We start from the raw sequence: 14742 nt of genomic DNA, 5'->3' as shown, positions 1-14742 counted from the left end.
GCAACAGCTGGCAAGAAATGCTGTCTCTTCCAGTCTCCTGTGTGGAAGGAAAAGTCTACACACAGGTACCGTGAAGCTAGTGAGGAAATTCTGCACAGACCTGGATAGTCTGACTTCAACCATAGCTATCTACCTTTCAAGAGTACAGTGCTCTATAGTTTCTCTTGAAATTGGGGAGAAGACAGGATTCCTCACTGAAACATTATAGATTAGATTGAAATATGCTCATTGAACTCTCCTTGGGCATAATTTTATGGCCCTTCCCACCTGCTTTTCCCAATTCATTTCCTTCATGTGCTGAGTAGTCCAAGTTTTTCTGGAACCAGTAGCATTACCTAGTAGTTTGATAGTGCGGTAGTCTTCATAGTTAAATTTTAGTGCTGTCAGTCACCTAGTTCATTCTCATCTCAATATGATGATATGGCGTTATCAACATTGTCTTCCATTGTTGGTCTGTACCTGCCCTCCGTAAATAGTGTAGGAGGCTAATGAACTGAGACTTTGGGGAAAGGAAAAGGTGACACCCTTTGAAACTGACCCCAGCAGGTTGGCCCTACTTGAATTGTGACCTTTTTTGTTTCATGGATCCCTTTGACAGTCTGGTGAAACCTATGGATACTTTCTTAGAATAATATTTTTAAAAGTATAAAATTAAATGCATGTTAAATACACAATACATAGGATTGCAAAGGAAGCTGATCATTGAAATGTAGTTGTCAAAATATTAAATAAACAGATCTACAGATCCCTAGTTAAGAACTAGAGGAAATATTGTTGAATAAGTTTGAAAGAGGAGGCAGATGAAAGAGCCTGGAATGCAGGCACAGGCACTGCTTGTATACAGTGAGTGAGGTAAGAGGAGCTTGAGTGACCTATAAAAAGACCTTTTTATTGCTAGAGAAAGTGACTGCTGTGCATATGTAACTCATTTCTCAAAATGTAAAAGTTGTAATGGGGAAGTGTAATGTTTCAGTGATCAGAAGGCCTATGTTCAAATCCTGGACTGCCACTTTATTTTATTTTTTTCTTATAGATAGTATTTTATTTTTTCTGATTACATGTAAATATAGTTTTCATCATTCTTTTTTTTAACATTCATTTTTTATAAGATTCTGAGTTTCAAATTTTTTCTCTCTCCTGAAGACTACGAGCAATGTGATGATAGGTTATACATGTGCAATCATGTAAACATATTTCCGCATTAGTCATATTGTGATAGAAGAAACACAACAATAGGGAAAAGCTGCAAAAAAACCAAACAAACCAAAAAAGTGAAAATAGTATGCTTCGATCAGCATTCAGACTCCATAGTTCTTTCTCTGGATGTGGAGAGCATTTTCCATCATGATTCTTAGAATTGTCTTACATCGTATTACTGTAGACTGCCACTTTAACTAGCTGTATGTATGATTTGTTCAAGTCATTGACATATCTGGGCTTCAGTTTCTTCACCTGTTTATGATCAATAAGGTCCCTTCTAGCTCTAAAACACTATGACTTGGGGCTTCAGTACTGTGTGCCTGAATTTTTGCTTATGGACTGTATGCTGTGGTTATATATCTGAGCCGAGAGGCCAGAGATGAAGTTTTTTTCCCCCCGCAAAGAGGAAATCATAAAGGAATCTGTATATAGAATCTCAGGACTTAGTTTCTCTTTTTTTGTGAACTCGGGGAGGAAGAGTGACCCTAACCCTATTAATTTACTACTAGGTAACTACATACAGCATGAATTTTGTGAGCATGTATACTGAATGTTAAATTAGCTATGTCTAGTAGCTACATTTAAAAGAAAGATGAATTAAATGTATGAAATAATATCAAAGACACACTCTACAGCCCTCCATTTTAGAAGATGATTTCACGTAACTATTTCAATGAACACAGAATATGGAAACGGTTAATTTTTTAAAAGCTGAGATACTTATAGGTGCAGTTCTCTTCCCTGTTGAGTCACTGAGAGGTTGTCATGTTGCTTTTGGACTCTGCTGTATCCTTGAATGAAATGACTCAGCATTGCTTTGTATTTAATAGCTTTATTGAGCTTAGAGATTGAATGACTCAGACTATAGGTCCCTTTACTTTCACCTTCCCACTTGGCCTGTACTAATAGGAATCAGAAAGATCTGGCTTTGGATATGTTTGGTTTTAAAACATGATTAGTACTTGAATCATATCTTTAGGTATTTTGTAAACCTCTGACCTCCAGTAGAATGACTACTGGAAGTGGATAGAGCACCGGCCCTGGAGTCAGGAGTACCTGAGTTCAAATCTGGCCTCAGACACTTAACACTTACTAGCTGTGTGACCTTGGGCAAGTCACTTAACCCCAATTGCCTCACTAAAAATTAAAAAAAAAAAAGAATGACTACTGGACCAGAGAGTTAACTTAGGTACTAATCGTAGATTTACCTTTGGAATATGTGACTTTTGCAACTTTCCAAGAAAATAATCCTTTACAAGATTATTGGAGTCATAAAGTTAGTTTCCAAAAGGGCCCTGACTTACTCTCAGGGATTAATTTATCTATTAGTTGGATCCAGACCAGTATATTGTAAAAGACTCTCACATCTCCAAGGGAATGGCCGAATGGCTGTGTGTCCAGTTACATAGAGGCTTATTGATCATTTAGGTTCTAAATCATGGGTCGGGGATTTTGATGAAACCTTAGAGGTCATTAAGTCTGACTTCCCTCATTTTACAGATAAGGAAACTGACCGACGTCAGAGATGGTCAAGTAACTTAAGGTCATAGCCAAGTAGTAGAGCCCAGCATTCTGACTATATCCTTTAGTAATACATTCTTAGTGTATCCATATTTGATAATTACAAGGCTTCTTGTTCTTTTTGCCATTTGGTCATTATCATGCTTTTTGAAGATGTACGATTAGATGTTCAACTTTGGATCCGTGAAATCTATGCTCTCAACAACGTGAGTACTCCCTTTAAGTGATCCCTTTGTTGTCCCTGACTTTCCATAAATTTTCCATAGAGGATACACCTGTTATGCTGGAGGCTTTCTTCTGGTTCAGTTAATATTTTACAGAAAGCAGTGTGACACTTGGGCTTCCTGTCTCTTATCTATTGCTCTCCTGATATGCCTGAACTGCCTTTTCCCATCACTCCTGCCCTTGAGGATTTCTTTTATCCCTCTTCTTTCTTCCAGTTTCTCACTTGCAAATACCGATCTTAATAACCCTAAAGATGAACATTGGGTAAGGAACCTTTCTCAGATCTCAGGTGCTGTAGATTTACCAGGTTAACTTTTTAAAGTAACTGGCATTTCTATAGCTACTGAAGTTTTTTGCATATTGTTGCAAATATTCTTATTTGACTCACAACAAATCTGTGACATAGGTATGAGATGTATTTTGGGGGGGGCAATGAGGGTTAAGTAACTTGCTTGGGGTCGCACAGATATTAAGTGTCAAGTGTCTGAGACTGGATTTGAACTCAGGTCTTCCTGAATCCAGGGCCGGTGCTCTATCCACTGCGTCACCTAGCCGCCCCACGTTTATTAGTTTTGATGTTCACAAATATTGTGAAATGACTTTCTGTTTGTGGGTACATATTATCTTTGTTTTGGGGATTTTGTGTAATATGACAATAGCTTAATGAAGTTTCTGAGAACCTAATGTTATTATTTTATTATGAATTTTAATAGCTGTAAGAAATGATATCATGTATAAAATCCCCAGCATTTAATCAGTTGTAACTAAAGGAATTAACAAATAAAAAAATTCAATTGATTCTTTCCAAGTCCTTCTGAAATTCTGATGAAGCGCCTTTATTATTAATTGTTGACTGTTTTTTAAAATTATATGAGGTAGAATTGGCTTGCCTCATACAGTGCTTCTTTTCCCATTAAACTGGCCATACGACAGCTAAGTGGCACAGCAGATAGTATTGTGCCCAGAGTAAGGAAGACATGAGTTCAAATCCAGCTTCAGATACTTGTTAGGTGTGTGATCCTATGCAAGTTAGTTAACCTTTGTTTGCCTCAGTTTCCTTAATTGTAAAATGAGGATAATAAAAGCACCTACCTCCCAGGTTGTTGTAAGGATCAAATGAGATATTTATCAAGTGCTTATCAGAGTACCTTGCATGTAGTAGGTGCTTAATAAATGCTTATCTCCCTCACCCCAGGACCGGTACCTCCACCTGAAGTTTCATTAGCTTTGTGCATAGTTTAAGGTAATACAGCTGAGAATTTGAAGGTGATAATACATTGAATTGTGTAATTGAATTTTTAAAATATAACTGGATTGTTAAAAAAGCTGGTAAAAAAGGCAGACCCAATAGTTGGTGAAGTTGTTTTGGGGGTTATAGTTTTTCCTTTCTTATCCTTGGTGACGGTCTTCCCTCCTGGAAACATTTCCTTCTCCCTAGCAAAACTGAAACCTGTTGCTGATTGCTTCTGGCTGATTGCCTGGTTGGCTTTTAGCAGGAATGAGTCTCTTGCCTAGCACTGATATTATTTTAACAAAGAACATTATTTTTTTTTTTGACAATAAAATGTGTAGTTGAGACACGTAATTGTTAATATAAGTGTTGTTATATATAGAAAAAAGGCACTTCCTGGAGCTTTCAGTTAAAGGAAAAGCCACTATGTAAATATTTTGTATGGTCTTTATAAAGTCATGTATATCTAAGTTGTAGGTATAATATCATTAGCATGTAAACAGTATTTAAATAAAAGCAAATTTGCTAAAGTTTGGGGAAAACAGTTGTGTAGAAGGCGTTCTTTCACATTTTGCAACAGATTAAGGTAACTGGCTTATAAGAAGGCTTGAAGCCCCATATCCACCATAAAACAGAAGTTCAATTTGCCTTTTAAATACCATTTACTATTTCTATCATAGATAAATATAACTTAGGCTTTGCTGTTTGCAAGTATGAAAACTGCACAAAGTTTTTAGAACACAAGCAACATGAATATATATGTCTGTGCATAGATAGATACGTATACACAGAAGAGATAAGTTAGCATGTTACATTGACTAATGTTTAAATGATTTAAGTGATACAAGGGGCAGAATTTGGCAAAATGAAGGAAGGCTGTTGTTTTCTGCCTAGAAGATTACTCTATTTTAAACCACCTACTTATCAACTGAAAAGTTTTATTTAGTTTAGTTTGGTTTTGTAATGAATTCAAAGCTTATTTGAAGTAACTTCTGAGTGGAAGCACACTGAGTCTAGTCCTATTCGGCCAGAAGCAAATATGAGAAAATTTGAGTTCAAGAATATATCTTGAAAGTGGAAAAAGCTTAATGAGATGTATTTATGGAGATACTGAACCAAAAGACAGCGTAAATGTATTCCTAGTTATCTCCTGGTGGCTGTTTGGGAAGGATCATGTGACTCTTAAATGAAAACCATGATGCAGGTTGTAGCTCTTCTCATCAAAGTGAGCCACTTAAGATTGTTCTCTTCACAATAGTCATGTACAAGTTGGGAAGCAATGTTTCTGAATAGGAATGTCTGAAAACGTTCACATTTAATAGGAAATACTTCATTAATCAGGGATCTAAATTTAGGGAATAAACTTATTGATTCAACTGAATTTTCCAGATAATCTAAACTTCAATTGATCTCATCGATGTGGGTATTCCCCACAGTAATATATATTACAACCAAAGCCAAGCTCTTTAAAATGTGTCAGAACGTTTTAGAAAAATAGGTCTGGGGCAGCTAGGTGGCGCAGTGGATAGAGCACTGGCCCTGGATTCAGGAGGACCTGAGTTCAAATCCAGCCTCAGACACTTAACAATTACTAGCTTTGTGACCCTGGGCAAATCACTTAACCCCAATTGCCTCACTTAAAAAAAAAAGTTATGAAAAATAGGTCCATCTACTATGGTTAAAATAAAATTTAAAAAATCAAAACGTGTTTCCCTCACTTCCTAAAATAAGGGATATTGAAGATAATTTATCTTTGTCTCAACAGGGTCATCATTATGAAAACCATTAAAAAGACTGTAGGCTTTTTAGATGTGGGGTTACCCCTGATGGCTTTCTGTGCTTTGCCATTTTAAGTCTGTACTACAAAGACCTGGAGGACCTGGCTTTAAATTCTGGATATGATGCTTTTTTGTTGTAGGACCCAGGGCAAGTCACTTTGACCTCGGTTTCTCATCTGTTAAATAAGCAAATAATACTTTGGATTGCTTATGTCACCAAATTGTGAGGAAAATATTACATTAACCTGGAAAGCACTATAGAAATGTGAACTATGACTTAGTCCTTTTAAGTTTGTTTCTTTGTTCTTGATTGTCACTTCATGTTAAATTGGTTCCTATTAAGAGACTTAGAACTTGTCCTGTGAATAAAATGTATGATCTATAGTGTGTAGATATTTAACTTGATTACTAGATACTTGACTATGTGTAAATACGTGAGATTGTGGGGTAAATGTGATTAATGTGTGCCTGTTTTTGAGGAATTGAAAAGCATTTTAGAAATCATAGTTCTATTTTGATAAAATTTTCCTTTTGTTCATTGTCTTTATTGAGATTGAGCCCTAGTTAATAACAGCCTCTCCTTCCAGATCTGTTGGCCTTCACCGTTTGTCTGATAATTTATATTTGGATTCTTCTTGCTTCTTATTGATTTTGATTTTTTTTCTATTCTGTTTTCCAGGCAAAGTCGTGCATCTGTCATATGTGTGGCGCCCACTTAAATAGACTCCACTCTTGCCTCTACTGTGTCTTCTTTGGCTGTTTTACAAAGAAACATATTCATGAGCACGCAAAGACAAAGCGACATAACTTGGGTAAGTTGCCTTCTTGAAATTTTTTTTCTTTTCTTTTTTTGCTGGGCAACGGGGGTTAAGTGATTTGCCCAGGGTCACACAGCTAGTAAGTGTCAAGTGTCTGAGGCCGGATTTGAACTCAGGTCTTCCTGAATCCAGGATCGGTGCTTTATCCACTTTGCTACCTAGCTGCGCGGGCCCCCCCCCCCCCCCCCCCGCCCCTTTGAAATTTCTAAATAAAGACTTGTCTATTTTTCTTTTCCTTTGAACTGTAGTATAAAATTGACATTTTCCTCTTCTACAATTCTACCATTCCTCACCTCCCCACTCCCCCAACAAGTAACTTTCTACATTGGATCATTATTTCTCCTTATTTCTTAATAATGTTGTGCCCTTTGCATGGAAATTTCATGAATGTTTACTGAAATAAATGAAGTGGAGGGAATGGTCATAAATTTACCTCATTTCTTTTTCATTATTTAATTGTACATTTTCTACAGCTTTGGGTAATTTGTAAATTGGGTTCAACCTTGCCCTTATTAAACTAATTTTTAAAAATCATCTTAAATTAATTTTTAATATCTTCAGTCCTTTTTTTTTTTAACAAATGAAATGTCAAAGCTTGATGTTTGCTTTTGGAGTTCATAAATTGAAAGCTACTGTAGGCAAAGTCAGTAAAATCAATCTTTAAGCTCAGCCAGTGTCCATTTTGAGTTGCAAATATTTAAAAATATCTTTCTTGCCTTTAGTTATATAGATTCATTAAGGAACACACTGCCTTCGTATAGCATCAAGAAAAACAGCAAATTTCACTTTATATTTCTGTTGGCAGTAATAATACATTCTTTCATATTCTTGCACCTTCATTTTCAGCTTCTATAGTGTGTTAAAATGCAGAAACTTGGAAAAAATCTTTGTTTTTAGCTTGGAGATTTATATTGATTTCATATAGGATGCCAGTGTACAAATCTTGAATTTGTTCTCTGACTATAGCTACTTAGAATTTTCTCTCTTCCTTTGTAGGCTCTTAAACATTGGCAGAAGAGGCACATTCTTAAGAGGTCCAATTTGACGCATTTAATTTATTTTTTAACTTGGCATGATAGAAAGAAAACCTTTAGAAAGATAGGTAGCTGAGGATGAAGTCTTACCTAGTATAATGAAAAGTGTTTTTAGCCTTCTTTGAGAACATTGTGGTCTAAAATCAGGGAGTCAAGTCATATCCGTGAAAACAGTCCTACTACACAGAATAAAAAAACAACATATTGCGAGTGAGCCTTTAAGTGAGGTTTTATGAAACCCAGTGACTTGGGTTTTTGTTATTGTTTTGTTTCTGAAAGTCCTTAAAACAATTTTAGGCAAATAGATTATCTGCCATGTTTGACTTGTATCCATAAGCTATTTAGTTTAAATCTATTTTTTGTGTATCTGAAGTTAATATCTGATAGCCTTTTAATATTTGTATAATTAAATGCAATTCCTTAAATGTAAGGAAATCATAGTTGTAACAAAAAAATTTTATTTTGGTGGACTTAGTGCTTAATAATTGAGATCAAGGAAAGGTACCTAATTGAAATGAACAGATTATCCTCAAACCTTACCTCATATGACCATTAAGAAAAATCTTTAAATCCAATCATTTCCATTGTGGCATTTTTATATTTGTCTGAATGGCCTAGCTCAGGCCTTTTTTTTTTTTTTTTTAAGTGAGGCAATTAGGGTTAAGTGACTTGCCCAGGGTCACACAGCTAGTAAGTGTTAAGTGTCTGAGGTCAGATTTGAACTCAGGTACTCCTGACTTCAGGGCTGGTGCTCTATTCACTGGGCCACCTAGCTGCCCCCAGGCCATTTTAAATATAATATTATTTTGATAATTAGAGGATATGTGATTTTTGTTGGTTTGAGTACTAGAACCATTGACAAAGGTCAAATATATCACAGTCCTCTATTTTATGGCCTTGTGAGTTTCTGTGGCTGAAAAATTAATCATCTGAGTTAGTGTTGAACCTCTCTGGTTTGTATAGTCCATTATTAGGCCAGTATTTGAAGCTTTTCCAGCTTGGTGTAGGATTTGTTAGTGCTTTTTGCTCTGCTGGTATAGCCTTTGAAAGCCTAGGGTCAAAAAAAAAAAAAAAGCCTAGGGTCACTTGCAGATCACAGTATCAAAGAAGAACTTTTGAAGAGCTTGTGATAAATTTTCTTGGAGCACTCTTTAGGCAACTTACTTTGAGTGATACTCTTTTGTGCGAAATAGTACAGTAAAGGGAAATAGGTTGAAAAGAGATTGTTGTGTTATATAAAAGGTTACACCAACAGAAATGTGAGTATGTGTAGGAATTTGTGTTTATAGTATCAAAATGAAAATAATGTTTAATAAGAAAATACTCAAAGTCTCAAATATTGAAGGTAGTGAACTGTCCAGATCAAAGGGGAATTCTCTCCCTAATTTTACGGTCTTACACTTCTTCTGTGAAGAAGATGCTAACTCAAGAGAAGCTACATGTTTGGGAGATAGTTAATGTAATTTGATGGATAATTGGAAACAGAACCTGGCAAAAGATATTGCATTATGAGATAATGAAATGAGTCATTTATTTACTTTGCTTTCTTCCCAGATTAATCAACAAATATTTATTGAATGTCTGTTTTGTGGCCAATACTGATGAAAATAAGGTCCTGCTTTCAGAAAACTTCCAGGCTAATTGAGTAGCAAAGCACAAAAGTTAAAAGAACAGATATATCATTAATTTTGTGAAGACAGTTTTGTGAAAGGAAGCACTAACATCTGGAGGAGTAGGGATTAGGAAAGGCCTGATATAGGAGATGGCACTTGAGTTCAACTTCAATTTTTTTGTAGTCAGTAACACTGTAGAAAACCAGATTTATGCCCTTGACAGGTAGTAATAACATATAATATAAGGCAAATGTTTTAAATCCCTCTTGTATTCCAAGCTGAATATCATAATTTGCTTGCCCAGTGTTCACAGATTTGTGGAATTTAAGTTGGAAGGACTCTGAGCTGCTGTCTTGTTCAGCCTCTCATAAAACACAGTTGAGGAGCAGCTAGGTGGTACAGTGGGTAGAGCACCAGCCCTGGAGTCAGGAGGACTTGAGTTCAAATCTGGCCCCAGACACTTGACACTGCTGTGTGACCCTGGGCAAGTCACTTAACCCCAATTGCGCCCCCCCCCCCCCCAAATGTCAGGGGAAAAAACAACACAGTTGACATTTGGTCATCTAACCTTCAAAAATCTCAAAGGATTGTGAACCTACTACTTCTGCAGGCTTCTCATTCTGCTTTTGGACAGCTTTAATTGTTGGGAAGTTCTTGACATCACGAAAAACTAGATTATAGTTTATATAAGAAATATGCCAAAACAATAATCCAATATAACTCTGAAGAATTTATGAAAAGTGCAGTACACCTACAGAGAAAGAACTGATGGTATCTGAAAATGGACTGAAACACATTTCTTTTTTGACAATTTCTTCATCTGCAGTTTTGTTTTTATCTGTATTACTCTTACAACCTAGCTAATGTAGAGTTGTTTTCCATGACTACTCATGTATAATTAAAAAAAAAAAAAAGAAATATGCCAAAAGAATCCAATTTAGCCAGTCAAGCAACTTCTTAGATGCCAGTGCTAACCTAGGTGATATGGAAAGAAGTCAGTCCGTGTCCTCAAGAATGTAGCTGGGAGGGGCAGCTAGATGGCACAGTGGTAAAGCACCAGCCCTGGATTCAGGAGTACCTGAGTTCAAGTCCAGCCTCAGACACTTGACACTTACTAGCTGTGTGACCCTGGGCAAGTCACTTAACCCTCATTGCCCTGCCCAAAAAAAAAAAAAAGAATGTAGCTGGGAGGGGGAAAATATATATATATATATATATATACATATATATATATATACATACATATATGTAGCATGTGATAATATATATTTGCAATATGAAATAATATAGGCAACTTTTGGAAAGGAGTTCAACGTTGAAAGAAGCTAGCAATTCTAAGAGGTGGGCATTAAGAAAGTATGCTTGGGCGGCAGCTAGGTGGTGCAATGGAAAGAGCACTGGTCCTGGATTCAGAAGGACCTGAGTTCAAATCCAATCTCAGACACTTGACACTAGCTGTGTGACCCTGGGCAAGTCACTTAACCCCCATTGCCTCACCAAAAAAAAAAAAAAAAGAAAGTATGCTTGGGGCAGGTAAGTGGCACAGTGGATAAAGCACTGGCCCTGGATTCAGGAGGACCTGAGTTCAAATGTAACCTCAGACACTTGACACTTACTAGATGTGTGACCTTGGGCAAGTCACTTAACCCTCATTGCTCCGTTTAAAAAAAAAAAAAAGGAAAGAATAAAAAAGTATGCTCTGTACTTGGCTAGACAGCTGTGCAAAGGCATGGAGGTGGGGATTGGCATGTTTGCTTAAGGAACAGCAAGAAGGCCCATTTGGTTGGATCATGGAGTAAATGCAGGGTTAATATTGTGTTATAAACCTGGTTGTGAGGGACTTGAAATGTCAAAAAAGTGAGTCTCTTTTTGATCTTAAAGCTAACAAGTTGCTACTAGAACAGGGGAATGACATGGTCAGACCTATTTTTCAGGAAGACTACTTTGACAGTTTCAAGGACTGGAGAAGAGAAAGACTTCTGGCAAGGAAATCAATGAGGAGGCTGTTGATAAGATCATTGAAAACCTGACTCATACAGGTGCCTATGTGAGCAGAGGGCAGGAAATGGATACCAGAGATGTAGAAGTAGAATCAACAAGACTTGGCAGCTGATTGGATATGTGGAGTAAGGGAGTGAGGAAGAATCTAAGGTTGCAAACCTGGGTTTTTAAACTCTGTCAATCAACAAGCATTTATTAGGTGACTTCTGTGTGTTAGGCACTATGCTAGGTACTGGGGAAATAAGTTGAATAAATGAAACAGTCCCTACCTGCAAAGAGATTATGTTCTAATAAAGGAGACAACAAGGATATCTATAAAGTATACAGAACAAATACAAATAAATGCAAAACAGTTAAATACAAGGTAGTTGGATTGTGGGGCCACTAGCAGTTATGGGGATCAGGGAATCGGGATCATAGAAGGTGGTGTTTGAGTTGCCTCTTGAAGGAAGAAGAATATTCTATGACGTGGAGGAGATGGGAGATGGGAGATGGAATGCCAAGTGTGACAAATGTTTGAACCCATGGGCGCTATTGAAGTCATTGAGAATATGTAGAGAAAAAAGAAGGGGACCCAGGATAGATCCTTGTGGATAACCTACAGTTGGAGGAAGAATATAAATCATGATCTAGCAAAGGAGACTGTTCATACTGGAGACTGGTCAGATAGGAGGGAAGGAAAACGGGAAGAATGTGGGCAGTAATGCTTCAGAGACGTTAAGAAACATGATGATTGAGAGAGAAAAAAAATCACTGGATTTGGTGATTAGAGATTGTTGATAATTTTGGAGAGAGAAGTTTCAGTTATGTGATAAGGTTGAAAAGTAAAGCCAAATTTCAAGGGGTTAAGAAGTAAGTGAAAGGAGAGGAAATGGAGGCAATGAGGAGTATAGACAGATTTTCAAGGAGTTTGAAGTTGAAAGGGAGATACAGGGCAGTAACTTAAAGTAGGGTAGGGCCACATGAGGATTGTAGGGTTTATGTCCTCCCTCATCTGAACAATTGCAGTGTAATGGGGAAGCTTTTGTGGACTTTTGGGTCAGACAGTATATTTTCTCAACATTGGTTTTGTTCTAAGTACTTTTTTTTCTTTGCATACACATTGCTATAAGCGCTGGGTACATACTATTATTTCTAAAAATGTACTGCTTTGAGTCAATAAGAGTCTATTAATTCAGACCTCAGTGTCCATCCTATAGGCCTTTGTTACAGAAACTTAGTAATGAGGTCTTTCAGAGGTGGAGGGTGGGAGGAGGAGGGTCGTGTACTTATAGACATAATGGCACATGGGACTCAAGATGCATCTGAACTTCAGATTCAGAGCTGTCTATCAAAGGTTGTTCTATTATGTGGTACCAGGACCCTTCATTTGGATACATATGTTATATGCCAGATTTATTTTTGTTTCTATAGGCCTGAGGATATCTAAGTGAAGTTTAAAATATGCAGGTAATATAGTTAAAGAATTTTTAAACAGCTCACTTATCTGCCCACGTGGATGACTGAGATAAGAAATGCTGAATTTAAATTTAGAAAATTTTTAGTGCGTTTCTTCTCTCATTCATTGTTGATTGGTTTAAGAATGCAAAGGGGGGCAGCTAGGTGGTGCAGTGGATAGAGCACGGGCCCTGGAGTCAGGAGTACCTGAGTTCAAATCCGGCCTCAGACACTTAACACTTACTAGCTGTGTGACCCTGGGCAAGTCACTTAACCCCAATTGCCTCACTAAAAAAAAAAAAAAAAAAGAATGCAAAGGGAAATAACTGACTTCTAAAGTTGATTTCTGAAATCTAAAACTGATTTTTCCCTTCTGAATCAGGTTGCTTATGATGATCTCAACTTTTCTATTCTTTGCACATTCATCATATTGGCACACATTGTGGGAGGGAGAAGAAAATTCCCATCCTCACCAGCAAAATGGATTGATGGGATAGGCCTTTGAATGTAAGATGTTTGAATGGGATGAGGAAAAAGAAGATGCTACAGAAATAGAATAGGAATTGACCAGGGGTCTTCTGTGGGGCAGTAACCAGAATCAGAGGTAGGAGGATGGAAGCATACTCTTGACCATACCTCAATTTGTCCCAGTGCACTTTTTTGAGAAGCACATTGTGAATGAAAAACTCCTTTCATTAGCAGCCTCCCTAACAAAGGGAGTCCATAAATTATACCTCCAAGCAGCTTAGTTCTTCTTGAGGTGTTTTTGTTTTTTAAATAGGACTTGTAACTTTGATGTTCCAAAGTTAAAGGAGAAATCTTTATCCTACAGCCTTGCCCATAGACATATTTGATCTCTGGCTTCTGGCCACACTGCAGAGTCTCTATTTGGAGGACAGTCTTTTGAATTCCTGTCCATTTTCTAGTCCTCCTTGCTAGTCATGTGTTGTCTCTTAGGATTCAGTCCCTTTTACTGTTATGGAAAGAGAAGCTGCCTCAACTGAAGGAGTCATTCCAGACTAGGTTAAAGGGCAGTACAAAAAGGATGAGGCAACAGTATGAGGAATTCAACTACATCATGCTTAGAACCTTAAAGCCATTTCATCAGATTGCATTGAAATTTAATATGAAATGTGAAGGCCTGGTTTTAATTTGAAAACATTCATGAAGGAAATTTTCAACAAAGAAACCTGTGACTTGTTAAAAAAAAAAAAAAAGAAGAATCAAATATAACTGAAACCCTATAGCAGCTCAGTTCTAGCTTGTCATTGCTTCTACTGATGTTTCTACAAGAAAGGATGTAGTTCTTTGAAAAATCACTATATATTTTTAAATTGTGACTTTTAAAAATCACCCACTTTCTGCTGGTCTGATGTTAGTCGCCATGGTAACTACAGCAGAAACTGCAGTCTGAAGGTGGCTTTTAAGAATTCTTTATTTCAGCTGCTACTGCCATCCAAGTACTGAAGATGATCGTTTTTTTTCAAACACCTACTAGCTTTTGGGAAGTACCAGAATTTCTTATTCTTTTTTTTTTCTGCTACCTCATCATCTAGGGTTTTTTCCTCCTCCAAAGTTGTTATGACCTAATATTTTTTTTTCTTTCCTAGATTTTTTTTACTTTAAAATTATATGACCTACTTTGCATACAAGGTCTGCCAAGTGAATATCCTCATTCATTTATCAATTGTGATGGGATACCAAATACTTTGGATTTTAATATGTAACCCCCTCTAAATAAAAATGAATCCAGTGTATTTATATAAAATAACTACTTTAGAAATCAACCATATCGCTTGTGAGAATCATGGAAGCATTTTTAATTAAAGCTGGACCTGATGATGATGACTGTAGAAGTGAAAAGACAAGGCAATTAAATATAAA

The 14742-nt window shown here is 36.8% G+C and overlaps 1 protein-coding gene across 2 annotated transcripts in view; it reads left to right on the top strand.

The window, feature by feature from the left end:
- Nucleotides 1-14742, top strand: part of USP22 (ubiquitin specific peptidase 22) — a 272625-nt gene that overhangs the window by 100578 nt on the left and 157305 nt on the right. Inside the window, exon 2 of one of the 2 annotated variants that reach the window (XM_043966431.1) lies at nucleotides 6636-6767. In XM_043966431.1, coding sequence (XP_043822366.1) covers nucleotides 6636-6767 — 132 coding nt within the window. Of the gene's footprint in view, nucleotides 1-6634; nucleotides 6768-14742 lie in introns of both variants that reach the window. The other variant, XM_043966439.1, reaches the window with a different exon arrangement.

The sequence above is a fragment of the Dromiciops gliroides genome, chromosome 1, assembly GCF_019393635.1.
Source record: "Dromiciops gliroides isolate mDroGli1 chromosome 1, mDroGli1.pri, whole genome shotgun sequence".
Taxonomy (NCBI): Eukaryota; Metazoa; Chordata; class Mammalia; order Microbiotheria; family Microbiotheriidae; genus Dromiciops; species Dromiciops gliroides.
This window is presented reverse-complemented; position numbering and strand designations above follow the sequence as displayed.